Source organism: Schistocerca nitens, chromosome 3, assembly GCF_023898315.1.
Source record: "Schistocerca nitens isolate TAMUIC-IGC-003100 chromosome 3, iqSchNite1.1, whole genome shotgun sequence".
Lineage (NCBI taxonomy): Eukaryota > Metazoa > Arthropoda > Insecta > Orthoptera > Acrididae > Schistocerca > Schistocerca nitens.
The window spans coordinates 936670117-936696527 of record NC_064616.1 but is presented as its reverse complement, the minus strand read 5'-3'; the positions used below and the strand labels follow the sequence as shown (position 1 = coordinate 936696527).

Genomic DNA, 26411 nt, shown 5'->3' with positions numbered 1-26411 from the left:
GCTGAACTTAAGTGTTTGGAAAGCTCAGTAATATGCTACTTTCAGTTCAAGTTTTCACCAGTGTGTACACCCAAAAATCTGGAGTGTTATACACTATTTGCTGAGTGCTATTCGTGTGCTACATCAATTGTTTTTCATAATTTGTTGTACAGAACTGAATATAGTGTGTTTTCTCAAAATTTAGGGAGAGTCCATTTCCAGAGAATCACTTCATAATTCTTAAAAAAAAAAAAAAAAAAAAAAAAAACATTAATACTCTCTTCTGTTACTTTATCTGTAATGAGATTTATAACAAAACTATATCATCTGCAAAAAGTACCAATTCTATTTGTTGAATGTTAAGTGGAAGGTCATTCACATACAAGGAATAAGAGTGGATCCAAAATTGAACCCTATGGGACTAATTTTCTACACCTACATCTATACTCTGCAAACCACCATGAAATGCATGGCAGAGGGTATGTCCCATTGTACCAGTTATTAGGGTTTCTTCCTATTCCATTCTCGTATGGAGTGTGGGCAGAATGATTGATAGAATAATTACAGCATAACAGAGGCATTCAAATTTTTTCCTCATGATGCCTATGTTAGTGTGTATATTGTAGTGTATTTCTGGACTGATCATTTAAAGCTTGTTCGTAAAACTTTAAAAGTAGGTGTTCTCAGGGTAGTTTGTCTATCCTCAAAAATCTGCCAGTTCAGTTTCTTCAGCATGTCTCTGACAACCTCCCATTGGTCAAACAAACCTGTGACCATTCATGCTGCCTTTCTCTGTATATGTTCAATATCTATTGTTAGTCCTATTTGGTACGTATCCCACACGCTTCAACAATATTATAGAATGGGTCACACAATTGATTTTTAAGCAATGTCCTTTGTAGACTGATTGCACTTCCGCAGTGTTCTACCAATAAAACAGTCTATCACCGGCCTTACCCGTGAGCGAGCCTATGATCATTCCATTTCATATCCCTACAATGTGTTACATGCAGGTATTTGTATGAGCTAGCAGAGTCCAGCTGTGACTCATTGATATTATAGTCACAGGATACTAAGTTTCTTGTTTTGTGAAGTGCAAAATTTTACATTTCTGAACATTTAAAGCAAGTTGCCAATCTGTGCACCACTTTGAAATCTTATCAAGATCTGACTGAATATTTATGGAACTTCTTTGATATAGTACTTAGTTATAGGTAACTGCCCCATCTGCAAAAAGTATGAGGTTACTATTAATGTTTGTGATTTCTCCTCAGTCACTAAAAGTTTCTCACTTCCCAACATAGTTTGAATTATTTAGAACAACTTTTTGCATTTTGTTTGTGTGCTTGTCATGTTACTTCTTGATTTCTGGTAATGATGTGTTTGATGTAATCATCCTGAGCATTACCAGGTTGAAATGGAAACAGAGGATCCATTCTTGTTTTGAATTGTCTGGATCAGGAAAACTGGCATAAAACCTGTAGTGTCGTACTACGTGTGTTGTGTATAATTGTCGTGACAGGCAGTATGGAATGTCAGTACCTCTGTTGACATCAATATTAAGAGAAAGTAAATTCACCAGTGTCTTACTTAAACATTCTATGGGGGTGTCTGTGGATGATGTTGCAATGTGAAATAACTTCTGACACTAGTCTGCACAAAAAACTTTTCCATGATCATACCCCGTGCTCCAAAAAGTCTTCTAAAACAAACCTGGCAATTTCTGGACCTTCAGCACTTTTTGCATACTAGGTGACAGTCCTGGTTGATATGACAGTAATCATTACATACTACTACAATCATAAACTTTTGTTGACTTTGGAAATCTCCCTAAAACATCAATTCCAGTCTGGCGAAATGAAGCAGCTGCAGGAGGAATTTGCATGAAGTGCCCTAGAGATAACTGAGGTACATGTTTCTATCATTTGCATTCCCTACAATAGCTTACATAATGTCTGTAAGATTAGAAGATACAAGGACAGTGGTACATGGTTGTGATTGTGTCAAAGGTCTTCACAAATCCCCGATGACATGAAGTTGGGCTTGACCATAAATGAGCCGAAGTGACTAGCAACCATTTCTGTCCCATTGGATCATAATGACATAATGATGATCCATCTATTAGTCTGAACTCTCATTTAACAGTTTTTTTCCTTCTGTAAAATCTCCATGGCCTTCAGTGGCAGTAATGCTTGATCTTTGGTTGCAGCTTTTGTTAGTGTAGCAATGTGTGTGATATCAACAACTCTGTAATCATCTTCCCATGGATTCTGTGAAAGGCAGTTGGCATCCTTGTGTTGTTGTTCATTTTTCTGTTCTACTGTGATGTTGTATTCCTGAGACTCCAGCACCCATCTTACCAGTAATCCTGTTTGGGCTTCCAAGTTTGTCAACCAGCATAAAGAATGGTGGCCAATCATAACAGTGAATGGTCTACTGCTGAAACAACTGTGAGGCAGCCTTTTTTTTTCCCCCGGCCCCCAATCACAGTGCAATTCTTCTTTCAAGCAAAGTACTGTGCAGACATTTTTAACACCCTCATAGAGTTGCTCTGTAACTGCACCTGTTTTGTAATCACTTGCATCAGGTGTAGTTCCACCTCGGCCTTCTGGTCAAAAACTGCCAGAGCTGCTGAAGGTATCAGTGCATCCTTAAGGATTTAAAAGACATTTCTTGCTCATTGTTCCAAGGAAATTTGGTGTCCTGTACAGCAGTTTTTGTAGTGGTAGTGCCTTGCTATTTAAATCCTTTATGAATCGTGTGTAGTAAGAGCACATCCTTTGGCAACATCTCACAACACAAATATTCCAAAGAGTTGGAATATTTGTTGTGGCTCTTACTTTTTTTTAACCAAGAGAACTCAGTTAACAGAAACAGTGCACCCTCAAGATTTTATTTCTTGGAAAATGAAGAGGCACTTTCTTGGATCCATGTGAATACCTGTTTCATGAAAACACTTCAGCCCAGTTGTCAAGTGGCTTAGATGATCTTCAGTTGTATTTGAGAATACGTCATTATCCAAGTAGCAAAGAGAAGTTGTCCATTCAAGATGTCGAAGCAAGCTGCACTTAATGTATTCATCTGTTGAACAGACTAAACTGCATTGCTTGGAACTCACAGAGGTGTTACGTAAGTAATTTTTTCCCCACTCAATCTAATGAACCTCGATCTATCATTTGTCAGTCTGCACATCCATAGTGGAGATGTATGTCGCTAGTGTTAGACAGTCAAAGGTGCCATAAATTTGTGGCTATGGGTATACATCCTTTTTTATTATTTAATTCAGCTGCCGGTAATTGACTGTCGTGTGTCGTCATTCTTATTCAGGAGGGCCTCACGGGAGGCCCATGGACGTTTACAGCTGAATGATCTTTTATGCAGCTGAAAGTGGCCTATATGAGTGCCGACTGATCGGAAGATGTTCCCCTTGTTGATATGGTTTTCGCATTGGTTCATTTGCTCAGATTTGACTTTGCTCCTGGCTTTAACATTCCCAAAAATTGGCGTGGAGTAGGTAACACTTCTCAACAATGTATCTTCATCAAGCGAATAGCTGTTAGTGGCTAGGTACTATGTTCCTCCACTCGTTTGTTCGGAATGGTAATGTAACATGGTTGTCTACCAACGTTATCAAGCTGACCCTCCCGAACTAGTTTGGCTATCCCTGTACACACACCCCGAGGAATGAATTGCAGCTCTTCATGGCAATTGGTGACCCTGAGAACTCCATATCGACTTGCGTTGGTTTTGATTGGCACTAACATACAGATTTCTTTTCTGAGGCTGAGTGACTTTCTGTATTCAGCTAGAGTTTCACAGTTTAACTGAGCAACCAAACTGTTAAGTAAAACTTATCTTGTTGATCACAGTGGGGTAAGACTATCTCCAGCAGTAAACAGATGTCCATAGCAGTCGTTGTGTAAACATGTTGGACTAGTGTCCTCTATTTGTACTTCCAGTCTTCTAGTCGGATTGCTTGTGATGCTTGGAAGAAGTTAGCCAAGGATAACATTATGAGTGCATTCTGATCAAACTACAAATTTGATGGGCTGTGTTCTGTAATAGAAAGCTATTCTCGTGAAACAGATTCCTGTTGCCTGGACATATTTCCTATTTGCAACCTTCAGCAAAATGGTATTTGATATTCAGAACATAATCCTCAACTGCCATTGATGAGCATCTGATATCATGGAAATAAACACTGCAGAGTGTTTAGGTAGCTCGCTGATGTGATTTCTTGGCATCTTAGCAAAGGTTGTTCATGGAAGATTTCACAGTGGTAGGTTCACGTCCACAAATGGTAACATCATTTAGTTTCCATGATTTTTGTAGGCTGGAAGAGCAGTTGGGACCTTTGCATGTTGACGGAAAGCCTGAGAAACATTTGAGATACAAGGATACTGGGATGAGCTTCATTCCGCAGATCAGCTGTAGTCATTTGCAGTTGCCTAGTGTTTATAGAATAGCCCAGTTTTGATATCTTGTGGTGTAATAGATGTCGAACACTCACCTTTCCTCTACATCGGTGTACTGTGTACCCAGGGTGTCACCAGAGAAACACATAGCTGTGTTTTCCCTCCATTCGCAGTGACCATTTTTCTGTACAGCGATTGAATTGGTGGGTTATTTCTGTCTAATCGAGAATCTCGAATATTGCCTGATGGTTGCACCAAAAGCATTGGGTTTCTGACTCCATTGCTCCCTTCAGATTTATCTTTTAGAGATTGGTGCCATTTTTAGTTAATGATGATGCTGCATCATACTTGGTTTGACATTAACAGATGTTGTAACACTACTTATCTCTCCTTTTTCTGTTTAAGTGATCAGAGGTGCTGATGGTATTCCACAATTGCCATTGACACTACAGTTGGAAGTCTGTCTAATTTATTTCGGCATATTATTCTCTGGTGCATTGCCTGAAGGTGCTGACACCACTTGAAGTAATCATCTGTTGTGGTAACACCATTCAAAACAAGTGATTGATGCAAATCGTCTGCTGTGCCCTTCATTAACTGTGGAATATTGCTGGCTTCCAAAATATTCGGGTTAACTATGTGACTCAGTGCCAAAAAGCACTGTATAATATTCTGGCATTGGGTTCTGTTCTTCAGTTGTACCTTGGCTATATTGACCTGCTGTTGGTAGTTATTTTTTATGTCTGGAGTGTATCCCACTTCTTCAGCTTTTCCTCATTGTTCTCAAACCACTAGCAAGTTGTACCATCAAAATAAATATATACATTGGCAAGAAACATCACTTGCCGTCCCACCTGTTGTAATTAGCAACATGGTTGAATCTATTTAGACATTTTGTTGGATCCTATCCAGTATCTCCCAGAAACACTGCTGGATGCCAGACTCATGACTTTTAGATTATTTTCTGTTGGTTGATACTTTCATGACTGAGGCCATAAGAAGACTGTATTGTTTGTTTTCTAATTCCTGTCTGTGAAGGCGATTACTTTTGTGTAGCCTTATTGGAGCAACTGCAGTGGTGATGTCCAAATAGGCAGCATCCCCTCCAAACAGTGTTGTGTAGAATATGGAAATACGGAATTAAGTAAGAGTTATGAAGGTAGAGTAATCAGTAAGAATTATTACTTCGCACTGAAAGCACATTCATTAAACACACAAGAGTGTGTAGGTGGGTCTGAACTGCTTCTCTCTGCAGTGTACGCTTCTGTACGTAGAATGTTCTATAAAGTACTGTATTCCATAAATAAAGAAATTCCAGAACCTCCTAGAAATCACAAATGTCAAATAATAAATAATTGCAGATGGCAGGAATTGAACGAATAACCAACGCTGCCAGACAGAGACTGTAGCAGCTACACCACAGCAGATGGCGTTATGCACATGAAGATTTCTTCTTATAGTTTTCTTCTTGTTCTGTTCCCTTTTCCTTTCTGTGCTTCTGGGTCAAGACATCCTACCACTTTATCAGAAAGAACACATTTACTGATGGATTTAATGTTCTGGCCCTTCATTCAAAGTCTGGTGCTAGACAATAGTGTGAATAAAGAAAAACATGACTCATTTAATTATTAGCATACCAGTAAGCACACACTATACACAAAATAACATTCATCATAAAATGTGGAGCCTGCAGTCTTCCACAGTCATAACAACATAGTTCATGTTAGTATGTCAAACAAAGGGTCTTGCTGTGTGAGTTTTCACATGTACAAGTTTCACACATCTGGATCACCTGCAAATGCTGTTTATCCATCTTGCATATGCCCACAGTCAAAACACATTCCTTTTGTGCTTGAAAAATCCCAAGATCATATACATGCTGCAATCCTATTCCACACCTTTGCTGTTCAGTAGTAGTCCTAGTAAGAGAAAGTGTGGCTGCAGATGATAAATTTTGGTAAATTCCAAACATTATTTATGTTATCTGCATGGAAAATGTGGTAATAAATGCAGTGTTGTTCATGTAGTGTTGTTCGTCCTGTAATGTATTCTACTTGGCTTACAGAAATTGCGATTTGACTGCATTGCAAGAGATTACTCTGTATTTGTGTGACCTCCAAAATTTTTAAAAACACAGAACAGTTATAGACATCTAAGATTGTTAAGAGATCAGATAATCAATTAAAAAATGAGGCAACTAATTTGCAAAACAATGTGTTATTTATTTTACCTTGCACATGGGAATGAGCTTAGACCTTCGCATATTCGTAGATAAGAGCGGTAGCTCTAGAGCATCCAATATTTTATTCCTAGTATTATTTTGCTATATAAAGTTGTTGTTGCCGATAAGATTAAGTGCAAAATATTTATTCATAAATGCCATTCTTTCCAGAAGGTGACGACTGATTGTTGGTGGTATTACATGTCTTCGCTGGCATTTTATTGGTCATTGGCTGTATCACAGTTCTTTGACATAAAGCGTAAAGACTTTTGGCAAATGTTCATCCATCACATTGCTACTATAAGTCTGATGTCTTTCTCATGGATGTGTAACTTGCACCGTATTGGTACTTTGGTGTTATTGGTACACGACTGTGCTGATAACCTGCTAGAGGTAAGTCATTTTTGTAAAGTAATTAAGTCATATTATAGCTGGAAAAAAAAGAGGTTTGCGTAGCAAAATGCAACAGTGATGTGTGATGTAGAAGAGTGTTAACACAAGACTAATCATAAGGCTGTAAAGGAAAGATTACTTTCATACTCCTACCAGAGACATGTTTTCCTTGCCTGTGCCATAAAACAAAATCATTTCATAGCTTTATATTTCTGATTTAAGTGTAATCTTAGCTTTTCCACATGTCAGTGTGTTAGATTGTGGGAAATGGTGGATTCCATCAAAGTAGCATCATTACATTTGAGTGAAGGTAATCCATTTCTAATGAGTTCATTAGGATGGGAGATTTAAGTTGTTCGTGTTTATTTTCTAGCTCAAACATTTAACTTAAAAATACTGAAACTGCTTTGTAATATCAAGATAAACTGATTTTCATTGAAGCAAGTGGTCCCTGTGAGTATTACAGTTGCTTTTCAGCATACACCACACAATAACTAATAGTTTCTGATTACCGGTGCCACATTTGCTTCATCAAAAAAATAATATAATTAACAAATCTGAATACTTACAGCAAGAACAGTTAGGACTGGATCCCTCACTACCAGTCTTTATTGATGCCATACCCTTATACACCAACATCCTTGTGACTCCAACCTCACCATCTCATTCCTGATACATTAAAACTAATTAAATCTTCACACATAACTATTTCTCCTTTCAGAGGGAAACGTTCAAACAAATCTGTGCCATAACCATGGGTGCCTTCGTGGCACCCTCTTATGCCATCTGGTGTATGGGCCATTTACAGGAAACCACCCTAGTCACCCGTAACCCTTTGTGTTGTTAAAGTTAATGGACCTAGTGCTTCAGATGGCTCTTGTCAGCTCAGTGTGCCATGTTATTGGACATTGATCTGCACCTCTCTGGTGGCTCCATCCATACCAAGCACACTGACCATCAACAGTACATTCATTCTGATAGCTACTACACAAAAAAAAGCACATGCACTAACCCCCAGACATACTCCACAGACAATTTATTGTGCCTTATCCCACAATCCCTTTAAATTTCCACCCTCTCAAAGAACCAGTTGTAAAGGAGCACCTGCTTCCCTCCCAATCAATCAGTATCATCATGTTCTGGAACAACATAACCATATCCTTTCCCAGGGTTTAGGCTATTTATCATTGTGTCCACAAATGAACGTCTAACCGTAGTATTTCCCACCCTCTCCCAAAGTGGAATTCCACTGCCCACCCTGTTTACGCAATATCTTTGTTCATCCTTACAGCACACTAACTCCTAATCTCTTTTCTCATTGCTCACATACCTGTGGAATCACCACCTCGTCCTCCACCCACCCACCCACTCTCTCTACCCCAGGGCCGCCACAGCTCTTTGAAGGGTATGTGAGTGGCACACGTAGGCTCCAAGCTATTGCTGCCTTTCTTCTGTCTCTGGCTGTATTCCCTTCCTCATATCCACTCCTTGTCACGCTATTCCTTTTCGATCTTGTATCTTGTGTTTCTACTCTTCCTGGCCTCTTATGGCCCCTCTTGGAGTTTGGCCTCCCTTTCTAAATTCCATTTCTTAAGTGTGAGCTATTTTGGAAAGATCTTCCTCCCTAGCATCTCCAGTGTGAGTTCCCCCTTTCCCCCACTGTACACCCCACACCAAGATCACCAGCACATGTAGCCAGTCAGTGGAGCTGCTATGCACGCAATGGCTGAGATGAAGAATAACTTTCGCACCTACTCCGCTCTTCGTAGATATATTATCAGTAGCTTTATACACAGTAAGGTGTGAACGTCTTCTCCTCCTAAAATAACGTGGCATAACTAGTCTGTGTCGATGCTGCTGCACATGCGGCTGCTCGACGACTGATGCTGTCTTACCAGAAACGTCTCTTACATAGCTACCAGTTATCAGAGCAGCGCTCTTGCTGCGCCTGGGTTGTGCCCACAAAGTGAGCCCTTGATTGGGGGCAGATGTTCTGCACATGAAGTGTGCTAAGCTCCATACTTCTGCCTGCTTTTCCATGGCTGTCTCTTCAGACAGAAACAGTTCCCTCTCTGCTCCTACTTTTGCTTCCATACCCTTCCTCTCCCTGGGATAAGACCCAGGTACGACGGCTTGGAGAGAAACACTTTCCATGTTACTTGGTTTGTTCCAGGCCAGATGGGGAGACTTTCACCGCTACCAAACCTATGTTTTTGTAAAACATATTGAAGGTAAGTTTGGTGAAGCTGACTTTCAGTAAGATGTGATCTGGTTCCCTACTGATTAAAGCCTATTCTGCCAGTCAGTTGGCTTCTTTTCATGCTTGTGAGTGCTTAGAAGACATCCTGGTGAGCATTACGCCTCACCATTCCTTAAATGTGATCCAGGTCATTATTTTCCACAGGGATCTTGTGCAGTCTAACGAGGAACTCTGAACTATCTTGCACAGGGTGGCATTAATTTCATCTGGTGAGTCCAGAGAGGCCCTATGGACAATTGTTGTGATACTAGTGCTTTCATCCTGGCTTTTGAGGGGGAAACCATCCCGGAAAAAGTCATTGTGATATGAAGCCCTAAATTGCACCTCCCATGCTCTATTTTCAGTGACTGAGGCTGCCCTCTCCATGCGGGGAGTTCTTACACCCCACCGCCCAAATGCATCAACTGTTCTAGCCCACATTGTCTATGCTAACTAGATTGACGATCTATAAAAAGAAAAGGAAGATTCAGGAATTAAAACCTCGTGACTATCCCACTCTGAGGCCCAACAGAAATTCGACCATCTCCACCTGACATCTCTGACTTCTACCTGGCCTCTCCCATCCCCTCGTCCTTACTTCTGCCCTGTCCCCCTTCCATTTCCTCCTACATGGCAGTTCCCATCCCCTCCCTGGAAAGAATCACTCCTCCTTCTCGGTCAGAGAAGAAACCCTCTTCTCTGGCACCTGCTGGGGATGGGGCACCCTCTAGGAACACTTTTCCCTGGTGCCTCCAGGACAAGAAGCCAGTTACGTAGTCGGATGTGAGTCCCGTGCTCTATGGGCCTCTAGGCCACTCATTTGCTTTCAGATCCTAATATCGCTATGTCTTACTCTCTTCCCGACTACACCTTCTGTTGCCCCCCAGAGGAGGAGGAGATGCATAAGTCTTGGGATGAGGCCCTCCAACATCGGTGGGCACGTCACACCCTCCTTCTCAGTCAGGGTCTGACCATAGATTCATGGATGTCACTCCATCCTTACCAGTGACAGACACTGACACAGCACTATGACCGATTCTGATCTGTTAGACATCCATCTGGCCTCTTGCACTGTTGTTCTCCAATGGAATTGTGGTGATTACTATCATCATCTTCTGGAATTGTAATCTCTTGTTCCTCTGTACTGTGCAGCTTGTTCTGTATTACAGGAATCTCATTTTCTTGATACTTGTTCGGCGACTCTTCATGGTTTCCAAGCCCTCTGCTAGAACTGGGTCAGCCCTTAACGAGATTCCGGTGGTGTCTGTGCATTGGTCCGCATGGACATGGTTAGTTCTTGGGTCCCTCTTCATAGTGCGATGGAAGCAGTGGCCGTTTGGATCCATTGAGACTCTGCAATAATGATACATAATCTTTTTCTCCTTCCAGACTGGCCTCCTACGCTTCCTGTTCTTCTTGCCTTCCTTGGGCAGCTCGGTTCCCCATTCCTTCTGCTTGGGGTTTTTGATGCCCATAACCCTGTCTGGGTTGGTACTGTGACCACTGACCAGGACAGGATTGGTGAAGACTTGCTGGCAGGGCTTGCTTGATCTCTGCCTCTTCAACAATAGAGCCCCACGCACAGTGTGGCATGCAGCAGTTTCTTGGCCGTTGATATTTCCATCTGTAGCCCTGGATTCTTCCCCTCCGTTCAGTGGGGAGCTCATGATGATTCATGTGACAGCAATCATTTTCCGATCATCTTACCTTTCCTCCAGCACCACTCACCGTGATGTCCTCCCAGGTTACTAATGCAGATTGGTATGCCTTTTCCTCAGCCGCCATCTCACCCATTTCTCCTCATGACGGCGGTGATGAGTCCATACAGAGTTTGACCGACACCTTCCTTTTGGCAGCTTATAGGTGTTTTGGGAATTTTCCTGACTGGTGGTACCACACCAGTCAAGACTCTTGTCACTGAGCATTTTGCTCAGCGTTTCGCCTAGGCCTCGGTGTCAGACCACTGTCTGCCAGCATTCCCTCTTCGTAATCCCCCTATGGGTCCGGGGGTTACAATAGGCTCGAGGTATTCCTGCCTGTCGTTCGAGACGACTAAAAGGTGTGTCTCACTTTTTGGCCCTATGAGTTCAGGTCCCATTCTATGGTCTGACAAGCCACTTTCAAAATTCTACAGAAGTGTGGGCCATATGGGGAAGGATGCCTTACGTGGTGCACGGGTTATCCATAGTGCCCTTAGATTCGATCTCCTGAATCTTTTGTTATGGCTTTGCATCTGCACTTGCGATTCAACTATTTGGGCAAGGACACTTTCCGGGGTATGTCACCTTCTTCTGTTGTCTCCTCTCTTCTTTCGCCTCCATGACAATATTGGATTTATCTGTGCCCAATATCCAACTCGGTAGCCAGTCCATTGTGGTGGGGCCGTGATGTACCCATTTGGTGGTAGCCACCTGACAGCACAGGGATCACACTGCTGATGCTGGAGCTGTAAACTCCCCACGTATGCCAAGGAGTAGATGCTCGTCTTCTCGGGGCATCAGGACTTCCGGCAACAGCCATTGTGCCAGTCGGCCTTTGCTGTGGCTGGGTGGCGCCTGTGGAGAGAGCCCCTGATTGGAATGGGTGGCATCAGGGTGTATGACCCGCAATGAAGCAGACTAGGTCATTTCTTGTTGGTGACCATACGGCACCAGCAGTCTCTCAGAAGGGCGAGATCGAAATCTTTTACTGTGAAATTTAGCATTTGACTTCAACCTTGTACCTTCAAAATTGTGATTTTCTAAAAGAAAATTGTAAGTTTTCACTATATTACTGTGTTAAAACAATTTGTATATTAATTGATGTGATGATAAATATAAAATTAGCTTTCAGGTTAATAAAAAAATTGTTCTTGTCATTATACCATGCATTTTTTGAGAGGTCAGAAATGTAACTAAAGAGGTAATGAGAAAGTCACGAAAAGGTCACGAATTTGATCCTCGAAAAGTCTGTGACACGCTGTAGAAGCACTAGTTACATAGATATGTTTATTCTGAGTGAAAGGTACAGTAGTTATAGTGTTGCAAGGCAGCAGTCGGTGCCATGTGGGCACAGGCTGCCCTCGGTCATTAATGTGTGCATAGATCAAGAAGGTGCCCCCTGTAATGGGCAGTGTGTGGCATCACCTCAAGAAGGTGCCCCCTGTCATGGGCAGTGTGTGGCATCACCTCATCCAGCAGGTTACACGGCCACAGGCTGCTCCAAGGCATGCACAATCTAACCGTGGATCCTGGTCCGGATGGCAGCATCAGGTGTGTGCTCGGACAGGTCAATGAGCAGCAGTAGAGTTTGCCTGCACGAGGCAACTAATACAGCTGGGCAGGGACGGACATGAGTCTGGGAGCCCCAATTTTGAGACCTGCAGCTGGTGTAAGCAAGCTGACCATCAGATCTCTTGCTGGAAGGCTCCAGTCAGCAGCATTCAGATTTGGGTGTGGCTGATATACATGCAGCTAGCAAAGGCACCATCTAGCCACAGCAACATGTATCTGCAGCAGCTTGATGGCCCATTTTGGGACGCTGACCGACATAGTCTTCCCCTCGTAGCTCCTGGTGGTAACTGTGTATGAAATGAGCATTATTTGTGTAAGCTTGATCTGCCACAATTTCTGAAACTGCAGCACTTTCCCTCCTGTAAGCTACAGCAGAACAGAGGTGCAAGGCGTAGTTATTGGTCAGTCGTGACATCGTTGCCTCAGTGTCACAATTTTTTTTGTCTGTGTCAGTAGTATCAGAGCCGTGGCTGTGCCATGCCAATGAACAACTTTGTTTTCCAGGAGACCTGAATGATGAATTCTGCAATATCAGCATAGTCAATACAGCTGCTTGTGCAGGAACACATACTGGCTTCAACTGCTGCAGTTTCTTAAGACACCCTGCCATGATGTTTTTCTGCTAAGTCAGCAATGTGATTATTCTGCTGGGTTAAGTGAAGCCATGGCGCAATCCGCCTCCCCTCTTGGGAATATTCGGTCCATCAGATCGCAGACTGTCCGTGTTTCTGGGAGAGGTCCTAGCACACATATTACACCTAACATATACGTATGCCATATTTGGATTTTTCCCTATTGAAATTCAGCTTGAACCACAATGTTCATTGGCTGAGCAGGTAACTAACTTTTACTTCTTAAGACTGATCCAGTTGACAGGTAACTGGTTTTAAGGGAGCTCAAGTGGATGGGTTATTTTTTGCTTCAGATAGATCAGTCTGTACGAAGTAGTCAGACTACAGTGGTACCCAAAATTGACACACTCATTATGGCGACTCTATGGTGTCAGCTACTATGATACTATTTTATGTGCTGGAGCATTTGCTGTGCACTAAAGCATCTATTCTGAGTTGCTATTAACTCACTGAACTTCCCTCATTGAATTATTATGTAACAAAGATGCAGAACAAACTAAAATCAATATTGAAAAATTCTTTTCTCTTAACAAATTCTGTTAACAAATCAGCTTGTAACAGAAGAATAGTCATACTCAATTGATCTCTTATGCTTCGCATTTCTTCCTCTCGATCCAGTGGTTTCTTAACTTGCTGTTTAGGTGCATCTTCTGCATCCTGTGGTGCTCTGTCTTTGTAGCAAAAGTTTGCCCTATCTTTTTCCAGGAGATGTATCCCTAAAACTATACTGTCATATAACCCATTTATGATACTACCAGTACGTACTACAGTAGTCTTACTCAATTCCCATACTTCAGTGCTAATTACAGATTGACACCTTCCTACAGTGTTATGCTTCCTTGTACCTAGTGGCACCACATTAGGAGAATTTGGCCTCAGTGACTTTGTGCACAGTTTAATTGGCTTGTCTTTGATGGCAGACGACCCTTGCAACAGTGTGTTACTGGCAACGGGTTCCCCCTGTTGGAAGAATGCCCTGCTGAGTTCCACTGTGCATTGTCTAAGATCAAATTTTGCATAATGCTTGCTCTTATCCCAGAAAACATTACTTTGCAATTACTGTCAATCTCATTAATTTCCCAGTCTTCAGGTACCACCAGTCCTGAAATGATTTAGCCTTGTCTGCTCAGTCACTAGCATTACAAGCATTTTCCCAATTTCTTCTCTTACCCCCCCCCCCCCCTCCTTGTCTTAAGGAGTGGTGCTTTCACTGGTGGCAACAAATCTGTATCCTCTAGAAATAATGTCTGTACCACCTATTATCGACAACATTTGCAACATAATTAACATCATCAATAGCTTCCAGTGCATTATTTGCAGTGTCTGCAACAAAATTGCCACCTGCAGCTACACCCTGTGTGACACAAAAATCATTGGCATATGCACATCCCTGTATGTTCCCATCCAGAAATACACCTCACCCAGGCACGAAGGCCTGTATGCAGGGTTACACCTCACTCAGGTGCCACAGCCTGTATACAGTGTGTCTCAAACCTTATGGGTCAAATTGAAACAGGTGAGAGTTGGTCCAGTCCACTGATGAGGGTATGTGTTGTTCAGGTGCTCACTGACATTAGCATCAAAGTGGGCCAGTGCACTGTCATGTTGAAACCACGTCCTTTCACGGTCTCAAAGAAATGTGGCAGTACATCTCGCAGGAACACCAGGTAATATGGGCAAGTCTAGTGAGGAGGCAGCAAATAAGTTGCTATTAGGTGACCACCCATACGTTCACAGAGAACGTTGCTTGTGGCTACCGATGTAGGTGGTGTGGGGATTGTCCTCAATCCAGAGACATTGCTGTTGTGGCTGTTGGAAACACCGTCATGGGTGAATAAGGCCTCGCCTATGAACAAAAAAAACTATAAAGTTCAGCACTACAGCACTGTGGTGGATAATCCATTGACAGAAGCGAATGCGGGGCTCAAAATCTGTTGGTCCGAGTGCTTGCACGCATTCCTTATGATAGGGGTATAATACGTGTTCCACCAGTAACCCCCCCACCCCCCCCCCCCACCCCCTCCCATTGCATCCTTCGAAGTGTGCGATTCACAGGCAGGTTGATGGGTGCTTATTGCTGGGTGGTTGGCCAGACAGTCCATCTTCTCAGAGTTTAGTTTGGTGTTCTGACACGTCTTTGGCAGGAACCTCCCATGAAGGATGCCGTCTCTCGTAAGTTGGTATCCATGGAGATAAACTTCTTCTAGTTAGGATGGTGCCTGTTGGGAAAGCATTCTCTGTACATTCATGCTGCTTTCCAGGCACTACATCCTGTTGCACTGTACATGAAATGCATGTCTGCCAACTCTTTGTGATGAGTAACATTCCAGCTTGGACTACACATCGTGCACTGTACGCAGTAACACATCTCACCATAGACCCATAATGACAAGCCGTCTGTTGTGGGTAGACAACAGACACCAGGGATAGTGATGCGTGTGTGTCACAGGATAATGCACCAGTACAATGCATGCAGTTGTCACATGACACATATGCTATGAGCTAAGTTGTGTACAGTATATCTGTCTGATGGTCAGAGATTTACATTGTTCGTCACTCGCTGTACAACAGGTACCGGGATCTTTGCAAGAGTGCAGCAGAACTGCATTTGCCTTTGCAGTAAATGCATTGAGACTGGCAGTCTTCGCTTTGAACAATTACTATGAGCTGTGTTGTTGGTATGCAGTGTACTGAGTGTATGTCCATGACACACACACACACACATGCATTTCTGACCATTGGTTCCCTATCTCAATATAAAAGGTCGTGAACCTGATATCACCTACTTCAATTTTAGTGAAAAAGAATGTGACACCCTGTATAACATAAATCTACTTCCAGTGGAGTAGATACCACTGCACCTAAATTACTGTCACTACCTAAATTACTGTCACTACAACCACTTCAGAACGTGAGTTCTTGCAAGGTATTATAACTACTAATCCTACATTGTCTCTAACTTCCACAATCTTATACCTTCCACAGCAATTAAACTGTTAATATTAACTCCTTTCTTGCGACTGTCTGCTTGTGCACAAGTACTATCCCTTTTTTATTTTTCCATCTCCGTATGCCTGCAGTAATTTATCCACGGATCAACAGGCTGCTTGCGCATCTTGTTGACCTCTCTTTGTTTCTTTTCTGCCTCTTCTCTGTACATCAATAAACAGTCTTAACTAGGCCAACAGTAGTTGAACCTATTGCAGGAGCCAATAAATTGGAAAGGCCCTGTCCCCTCTTATAGGCTGAAATTGCTTATTCATACCTGAATTACTTGCTCCGAACTGAGATAATTGAACCACTACAGCTCTCAGTGTTTCTAACACTGACACTGTGAAACTCTCATGTAACACACAATAAACTAGACTGTAGAACAAAATAGGATGTCAAAAAGGGCACTTAAATGTAACAGCATTGGAACATGTCTTGCTGTAACTGAACTTCTCCACATGAGTGGCTGAAGTTACATTGCCCATACTCACTGGCACAACACACACATTTTTACACACCCTCTGAACATTGTTTGAACCTAATGCCCCAACTCAAATATGAAAACAGAATTAAACATCTGGTAGAAGACCAACCCATTCATCCTAACACTTGCAAGCAAAAACAAAACGAAAAATACTGCACTGACCCTGCTGTGGTGATGATGATATTTGCGTGTTTCAGCTGCCAATGCCCTCAACGTAACTTTAGAGGTGGAAGAAACTGCTAATGTGACCCAGTGTAGACACTGCAGAATTACTGGTGCCAAATGTAGACAGATACGTCTACTGCTTCTTAATCCATGAACAGTGGTTGTTGATGTTGCAGTGACCATTCCTGATACCAGATGTGGAGGTCGGGGTGGGGTGTGGTGGGGTGGTGAATGATCTCCAGGGTGGGTGGCAGAACAGTACTTCTAGTGAACAGATGACATTCAGTTCTCCAGTCTGAGCCACCGAGTGTGATTGCAGCAAGGTGATGGGTAGATACCAGAAGGATATCGCACATCCAGCTATAAAAACAGTAATTACATAGATATAATTATTCAGAACAAAACGTACAGTTGTCGTAGTGTTGCCAGAAGGCACACATTGCCCCGAAGACTCGTACTGCTCTCAGTTGCTGAAATGTGCTTAGATCAGCAAGCAGCATGCTGTCACAACCAGCATGTGGCCTTATTTCACCCAGCAGGCAGTGAAGTTACTCGGTCAGCACTCCAGTTGTTTAGCACTGCATCAGCTCCGGGCAGTCAGTTGGTGCACTGTTATGGCAGACTGCACAAAGTTGGTCATGTCGTGTGGGCAGACTCTGTGCTAGATCTGCCAAAGCACAAAGAGTTGAACCATGGACCACAGTATGGATGGCTGTGTCAGTCCTGGCAGCTGAGGAGTGTGTTCAAACAATGCAACGAACACCAGTGAAGTTTGTCCGCACAAGGTAACTAAGCAGACTCAGGCATAAACCAAGGGCTCAAAGGTTCAGGACTAGCAGCTGGTGGAAGTTAGCCAGCAGTTGGTCCTCTGGCTGGAAGGCACCAAGTCAATAGCATTTGGACTTAGGTATGGCTGGTTTACCCACAGCTAGTGATGATCCATTTTCGGATGTTGACAGGCATGGACTTCTTGCAGCTGGCTTATGGTGGTGACTAATACTGCTTGTCTAAAATGGGCAAAATTTACATGATATTTGCCTTCCACTATTTCTGAAACTGCAACACTTTCCCTCCAATACCTCACAGAAGACCTGAGGTGCAAGGTGTGGATGTTGGGCAATCATGACATTGTTGCCTCAATGTCTCTCTTTCTGCAGTGTCAGTGGAATCACAGCACTGGCTGTGCCATGACACTGTAGTTACTTTGCTTTTCAGGAGACTTGGTAGGCTACTTTTGTAATGTCAGCATAGTCTGAATCTGGCTTCTTGTGCAAGAGCACATACTGGCCCCCCTATCCCCACACACTCTTGAGACACCCTGCCGTGACATTTTTCTGCTAAGTTGGCAAAGAGACTCTTCAGCAGGACTAAGGGAAGTCGTGGTACAACAGATGCTGTCTAGACTGATTTTATTCAGAATCTTTTTTGAGATTTATTAGAAACACTTCCCTACAAAGAAAGAAGAAACATGTGGTTTATGTGTTGGGGCTCTACCACATTTTAGTCTCACTGTTGGAGATGCACTGGCTGGTATCTGCTATGACAGATTGATAAGTTGACTCTTTTTTTTTGGGGGGGGGGGGGGGGGGAGAAGAGTCACCTTAAACAATTGTTTTATGCCTCAGACAACACTGATACAGAAACTCATCAACATCTTGTGGAAGCCTGTGAAACTATTTGAGACATTCGGAGTTGTTTGAAAGTGCATTGCAGTCCCTTATTCGACAAGTGCATTCATGCTTGTGTGGGAGCAAGAGGGGGATATTGGAACATTCATTATTAATATCAGAGTTCATAACACTTTCAGGCTGACAATATGTAACTGATTTGTGATTGTAAAGTTTAATGAATAATGTTTGGTTATATGTTCGTAAGAACCTTTTTCTTGTGTGGTTAAGGACCCTGACCCCAAATGTATGTAAAAATATTTTTGGTCATCCTGTGTATCATACGACCTCATTTAGTATGATGTTAAACTGAAAAAAAAGTACACACATTTGAGTTGGTACACATCTTTGTAAAATTGCTTCAAATACTTTTTAGTGTTGTTAACAGTGAACAATATTCCAGATGAAACACTTGCACATTTCTTAAATGCATAATGGAGATTAGGCTGTATCATTAAGTAATAAATAAGTATGTTAACTGATTCATCATTTGGTTCTTGAAAGAACAACTTCATAATTATTAATGAAAAGCACAGTAATTATGTATGTTCAGCAGTATTAATTTATTAAGTTAACTAATTTTCAGCTTAAATGGCCACTGTCAGACTTACAGTTAGTTCATAGAACATACACAATACTGTGCTTTTCATTTATAATTGATAAAAAATCAGATGTAGTGGAGTGCTTTAGGAACTGATTGCAGTAATGTCCTTGGTATGTGCACAATATTTACTATGTGGGGATACTTAGCTAATTTTTGTTTGTTTTTTAAACATGTTCGGCACAAGCTATGTGGAAGAGATACAACTAAGAAAAATGAATTTTATCTACAAAGGTGAAGCAAACTCCTCGAACTAGGCATGTAATAAGAGATGAATGTTTGATGGCCATTAGGTTAGCATGAACTGTTTCCGATAGGTTTTAGTATTCTATTACGGAACTGCATCTGAAAAATTGCAGTTGAGTGAGAAAATCAAATCTTAAGTATTTCAAAATTGGTTTGAAATTACTGGTCTGTTAAACAGCAGTAGGAGTCCACATGTAAGTAGCTGCTAAGGGTAATATGGCAAGAATCGTAAACTCACTACTTTGGTGCCCTGGAACCATTGTGCAGCTCCTATCAAGATACCCAGAAGTAATATTTGTGAGTTCTCAGAAGCATGAACCAAAAATATTAAAGTGAATAAAAATTTTGAGACTGGTGAAGGTGTGTACTTACTGTAAGATAAGTACTTTGTTCAGGTTTTTCATATCTGAGATAAGAAATATTGATTTTCATTGTAAGTGAAAATCTATATGTTACAATTTGAAATTGGATGTATGAAACCCAATTTTCAGCCAGTATCTTTTAGCATTTCCGTGAATGAAATGCAGTAATACTGATAGGAAATAATTTGTCCAATTAGTGTGCAAACAACTGCATTATTCAGTCTCGTGCTTTTAGCCCATCCTAGAGGTGGTGGTGGTGGTGGTGGTGGTAGTAGTAGTAGTAGTAGTAGTAGTAGTAGTAGTAGTAGTAGTAGTTGTTGTTGTTTGAATATACATATGTATATTTGCTTGTTAAAAAAAGTCTGCTGTCTTTGAATTATTCTGTTTATGAAAACCTCAGCTTTGCCAATGTTCAGTTCCGGTTTACTGGTCGCTTGTCCACACTTCAGAATCTAATATTCCACATTTGGGCATGAAATACATTGCTTCTATAAATTTTCTTCAGAGTACCCTTCTTCAGGGCATCATCTCCTGCCAATTGCTTAGCTCTTTTTGGATCTGCTGTTTATTTTCAAACTATTTTGTACATCAGGGAACTGTTGTCAGATTTAAAAATCTGTATTTCCCATGACCTCAATTTGTATTGGATCTGGAGTAATAGGTTTTACTGTGCCAGTCGAAAGTTCCAGTATTTCTCATCTGTTGCGGCATTTAGCCTTCCTAATATTAGGAGGTACTTGATAGGCCAAAGGACACACTTTATGCTGAGAGACAGTAAAATCTACTAAGGTGGACCACAGTGTGTGGGTGAAATGGTACTTCATCAGAAGCTGTTTTCTGATAAACCTCCAATTTTCTTTTTAATTTTTCTAAGTTTGCACTTTCGTGAGAATTTTTTATACCTTGTGCACCCCCATACATGGTAAAATACCTTCTGACACAAATGTATGTTCTTGTGTATTGAAGTCGGGATTTCGGTTGCTGCTACCCACAATTGTTGTAGTACAGAAGATTCACAGAACAAAATAAGTAATAGTTTTATATAATACCAGTTTTGTCTAAGCAATAAATAAAATTTTTATGTTGTTAAAAGTGTATATGACTTGTTTTCCCATGGTGACTGAGTCATTATCTTTGTGTGTCTTCCTGCTCTAGGCTGCAAAATTGGCTAAATATGCAAACTACCAGAAACTTTGTGATGGCCTCTTCATTATTTTTACAATTACTTGGATTGTTTCACGCTTGGGTGTATATCCATTTTGGGTAATAAGGAGGTAAGTGTACCTTTTTAAAAGTGCACTTTGGACGATGTTCCATCCAATATTAATATGAAATTTTATTTCGTACTGCACACCTCTTGCTTGTCACAAGCAGAAAACTTTTGTTGTTTAACAGATTATCGTTAATTTTTTTTTTTTTTTTTTTTTTTTTTCCCCTTTTTAAGATGTTCTGACCCTTATATTTCATTATTTTGGTGGTGTTGATAGTAACAACATATCACCATAATAGGTGAAGAAATATTGTAAAACTATAAACATAGTGATTCTATTTGGTGTGTAGATATGTAAACAAATCACTGTAAATCATTGTCTGTCTTTTCAGCATCACCCATGATGCTCCAGTTATAGTCGCTTTGTTCCCAGCCTATTATATATTCAATTCATTGCTGATTTTGCTTCTGGGTCTACATTGCATATGGACTTACTTCATATTGAAGATTGCGTTTAAGTCTTTACAAGCTGGTCAGGTAAGAAAAGCATGAAAAACACACACACACACACACACACACACACACACACACACACACACACACACACACACAGTTCTGTTGCACAAAGGTGCTATCACTGTATATGTCTTAATGTTGCCACAGATGGAGGGTGACATTCGAAGTTCATCTAGTGATGACAGCCTGTCTGAAGACTTGGATCATGACAGTCAGGTTGGCTCAAAAAACCAGAATTTAGTTGGCAATGGTACAGTAACTGCTGCCACTGCTGTTGCTGCTTCTGCTACTACTACTGCTGCTGATTAACCCCATCAATAATGTGGTAGGTAACATCAGTGCTTAATATATAATTAGTGTCAATCATAAAGTGTTAGACATAAAATTACTGCAAAAGCAATTTCTCATTTTTATACAAGTGGACTAGTTCCATTTCTTCTAGACTGACAGATAACATTTCCTAGTTGTTCTTAACACCTGGGCCACAGCAGAACCATACTTTGCAAAAACTGATCTTGGTATAGTTCAAATCCTACTTATATATTATTCGCTACCTGTTAGTCACACTGTCTTCTGGCAAAAATGTTCATGCTGAGGTGATAAGAGTTGGCAGCATTGATGAGGTAATTACCTGATACTCTGTGCAGATCAGTTGTGTAAAATAAAAAAGTTAAATATGTGTGTCAGGCAGACAGTGTGCCTTTTATTTAATTTGAGAAGCTCATCTCAGATACTTAGAAGATTGTAATTAATATTGTATACTCTGAAAGGCAAAACTTTTACCAACTTACTAACAGCATTCAAAACTTAACCACCATTTCACACATTACAGCAAATGACTGTTTGAGACTGACACATTGCCGTAAAGTCAACTTCAGTTCAAACTAATTACTAGCAAGGACTGCAGAAGTGTAATGAAACAGTAGCAAAATTTAGACACAAAGGAATTACAGACATTGGCTGAGAGCTGACACTGATTTAAATTGATGGGGAAAGTTGAAAATTTGTGCTGGACCGAGATTCAAACCTAGGTCTCCTGCTCACTAGGCAAATGCACTGACCAGTGTGCCATCTGGACACAGTGTTCATCCCAGATACATGGACTACCCAGCACCCCTCCCATCAGACCCAAATTTTCAATTAATTTAGACATTTCTGATGTAGTGCCCTTTGACCATTATCCTATTTACTCATGGCAGTTCACCAATTCCCATAAAAGTCTGACCCTGGTGTGCACCTGCTCAGAAGAAATGTTTGGCCATCCTCGCCTTATTTATTTATATGTGGGGTCTGTTCTTTCGCACATGTCTGAAAGAACAGACACCATATATATGTAAGTATTATAATTTTTATCCAGGTGCTATGCATCAACCATTTGTCCAGCTCAACCTCCTCTTATTGTTCGTTAAGGCATATTATGCTTAGAAGTACATATTGTCACGTCTTTCATTTTTAGAAAGCTGGATCTAGTAGATTAAAATATATGGGGTATTATTGTTGGAAGTTTATATCCATTTTATCATTTGACAGCAATGGTTGCTTGTCCGTAATGAACATGTAGAAGCAGAATTGTTATTTTAAGTACCCCCTCCCTTCCATACTCCTATTTCCTCTCTTTTTTCCTTCGCCTCCCATCGCATCACTTCCCCTGTGACTGTTAGTGGATGCTCATTGCAAAATAAGGTGAGATTTTGATGTACATACTCCAGTCTTTGTGCATTACTTACAGAATTATGCTTCTTTGATTTCAGGAGTGTGCATGGCTGTGCTTTCATAATTAGATGCAGTGAAAGGACTGGAGCTCAAAATGATACAAAGTATGCAATGTAATTGAATGCACTGTTATAACAATATTCATCACAGAACTGGGTTGCAAATCTGAAACCTTTAACTAAAACGATCAGTGCAGTGCTTGTGCCTGTGGAGTACAGCTTACAAAGTGAAACCCTATCAGGCATTGTATCAGTGCTATGTGGGTGTACCACAAGACCAAGAATTGGATTTGTTGTCTCCCCCCCTCCTCCCATTTGGTGTGTGTGTGTGTGTGTGTGTGTGTGTGTGCGAATTTGTTCATGTGTGTGTCCATGTTTTTTATGTAATTGAGTGTTTATTGTACTGAACTGAATATAAAATATTACTGTGTTATTAGAACAGAAGAATGTGAAAGTCTACATTTTGTGATATATGGCTGTAAAACATGAACATTTAATTTAAACTGTGTATTATAACCAAATGAAATTTTATGGTAGTAATAAATTTTTGCAATCATATTCTGATACTTTCACAGAAAATGGAGTTTTTTTTTTGTTAAATTACTGTTTTTGGTGAAGCCAGTTTTGGTTGTGAAATGATTGTAACAGGAAGCTACTGGAGTTGTATAGATTTCATTTGTGAAGTAGAGATCAGTTTCTCATTTACAGTCACTTTATGTGTTAAATGTATCCTTGTCAAGGACTAATGATTATAAAATGCTACAGCATATGGAATTGTGTGGTGTATGAGACCAGTGAAAATTATTATAAAATATGACTATATTATTCAGTTATTAAAAACAGTAAAACAGTCTTTCGGTATTGGTTTCATTGTGATGACTGAAATGCGTATAAAATGGCAGCTACTCATAAGATGGCATAAGTTGCAGCTGATATCTGTTAGCAGAGCAGTATAATTAGTCTTCTGGAGACTATTTATTAATGTGTTCAGTATTTCACATTACTGTTTATATAATTTGCACTTGATATGAATATATTTTTTTAAATAAAACTATTGATATGATTTAAAAAATTTTCCTCTGTTCCTTCATTGATATTTTTGTTTAGTAAAACAACTATCTCTGAGTAAGTATGCAAAGAATTGTTTAAAAGTCTTGGGGTCACATGCTTTGTTCAGTTAGTGGAACATAGTGCTGCTCACATAAATTTACCCGGTGCTAATGTTTAAAAATTACGTAGTAATATCCGGGATGGGGTCTATCACTGGCAAATGGAGTATTTCCATTGTGATGATCCTAAGTCTGATGCATCCACATACTTGTCAAGTATGCTGGACAGTAGAGTTTGCATAGGGAATGATTGCCTAAAGGCTAACATAATTCCCTTTGATTTTTTGGGCATGTGACCCAAGTGTGAGCATCTTGCATCAAATTCATGGTACATCTTTTGTGTTAAGAGCTATTCAGATTGCCACCACAGGCAAAATGTTACAAGAAAAGCTGCTAACTGAAGAAGAAACATAGGACAATCGCGTGTTGCTACTTTCAGAACAAAGTATTTAGAAGTTGTGGTGGCAGCCAACTGTTTATTTTGGTATGATTTTGGATGTAACTATGGGATTACAGGAGTTTGGGTTGGAAAGAGAGAGAATTGGGTCTGGTTGTCATTCTGTAGACTGTTTGTGGGAAATGTGTAGCTGTGAAGCACAAAAGTCTGGCAGGACCTTTAATCAGATTTCTGTGAAAAGGTAGTCTGTCAGAATTGGGCAAAGCAATTTGTTGGTTATGAGAAGTAAGCCTAAATCATCATTTCCTTCGGGGTCTTTGTCCCACTGCAACACAGGGTTGGCCTTGTTACTGTGGAGTTGGCGATGTGTCAGAGGTTGGCTGGATGCCCTTCCTGTCGCCACAGAAGTAAGCCTAAATGGTTGTGTGGTAGTAGTGTTGAGCATATGCATGCATTTTTGGTACCAGTTGTTAAGTATGGTAAGTTCCGAAACTAGCTTATTAACTGCAAACACTGGTCAGTGGAAGTACAAAAACTTTGAAAAATCTGATCTTTATCAGTTGCTGGAGATATATTAGGTCTTCAAGCTCATCTAAGTCCATGATGTCATGATAATACTCTGAAATAATACATGACAAGAGATTATTGTGAAATTAGAGATTTTTATGAGTTTGTACCACATTGTTCTGCAGCACTTAGTAACATTCAATTCAGTCTGTAGTTTTAGTGCGATGTTCAGTCGCTAATGGGAGCAAGAGTGGTTACTGTGAGGAGATTTTAAAGCTTTCTATCAGGTGATAATACCCGGTACTCTTCAACATAGGTTTTCCCTGAAGAAAATCTCATTTGCAGGTATATTAGCAGTACATTGTCATTATTTTTACCACCCCTGTTTGTCAAGGATTACAAAATGGTCCTATTATATTATTGCTCAATATTTGTGCAGTATTATTAAATGTGTGTTGTTAAAGTTAAGAGTTGTGCAATAATATTGAGCAATAATGTTGAGCAGATCAAAATGTTTTGAAATGTGTTGCACTATGTGAGAAACATTGTGCTGTCTGCAGGTAGTATTAACAGTATCACATGCTTTGTTGAACTTCTTAGTCTTCGCTGTTGTGTTTATCTACTAAAAGGAGTTCAAAACAAGAAGACAGGTCATTCATGTTAGAGTGCATTGAAATGTACAAATCATTTCTTGCAATATTGGATGCTAGACCAAGTGAATATAAAAACCAGAAAATTAAGACTAATTCTTATGAGTCATTGTTCACAAAATGTAGAGCATGATGTTGTACTGCTAAAAGGAAGGAGGCATTTTTAAAAATTAAATGCTTTAAGAACAGAGAGCAACAATTTTATCATTCAACCAAACATTCTCAACAAGTTTCTGTGGATGTGAGCACTGTCTCGAACCAGACTAAGTGTTACTCAGTATTATTTCACATTTTTATTCAGCAGACCATCTGGGCTAATTCAGAAATTATTTAGAGGTTGTCTTAAAATACACAGAAGCCATGTCAGAAAGCGTAAGAAATGGTGTGTTCAGGTCAGAAACTGACTTTTTTTTCTTTGTTTTTAATTTTTACTTCTGTAGTGTATATGAAGTGATGAGTGGTTAACATCCTAAATTTAATCTCCCATTACAGAAACGTGAAAAATTAAACACTTTCTGCATGGCATATATAAAAATAACATTTGAAATCCATTTGCATTGTTGTCTATTTCTCCACTAATACTTCATGTAGTCATTGCATATTCAATTTTTTTATCTGTTAAAAGTTTTGAGTTGTACGTTTC

General features: G+C 40.5%; 1 protein-coding gene across 2 annotated transcripts in view; it reads left to right on the top strand.

Annotated features, from left to right (window-relative positions):
• Positions 1-24154, top strand: part of LOC126249015 (ceramide synthase 6) — a 134853-nt gene extending 110699 nt beyond the window's left edge. The window contains exons 5-9 of one of the 2 annotated variants that reach the window (XM_049950612.1): positions 6790-7008; positions 20823-20941; positions 21270-21414; positions 21541-21718; positions 23145-24154. In XM_049950612.1, coding sequence (XP_049806569.1) covers positions 6790-7008; positions 20823-20941; positions 21270-21414; positions 21541-21702 — 645 coding nt within the window. In that variant the 3' untranslated portion in view covers positions 21703-21718; positions 23145-24154. Of the gene's footprint in view, positions 1-6786; positions 7009-20822; positions 20942-21269; positions 21415-21540; positions 21719-23144 lie in introns of both variants that reach the window. The other variant, XM_049950611.1, reaches the window with a different exon arrangement.
• The last annotated feature ends 2257 nt before the right edge of the window (positions 24155-26411 follow it).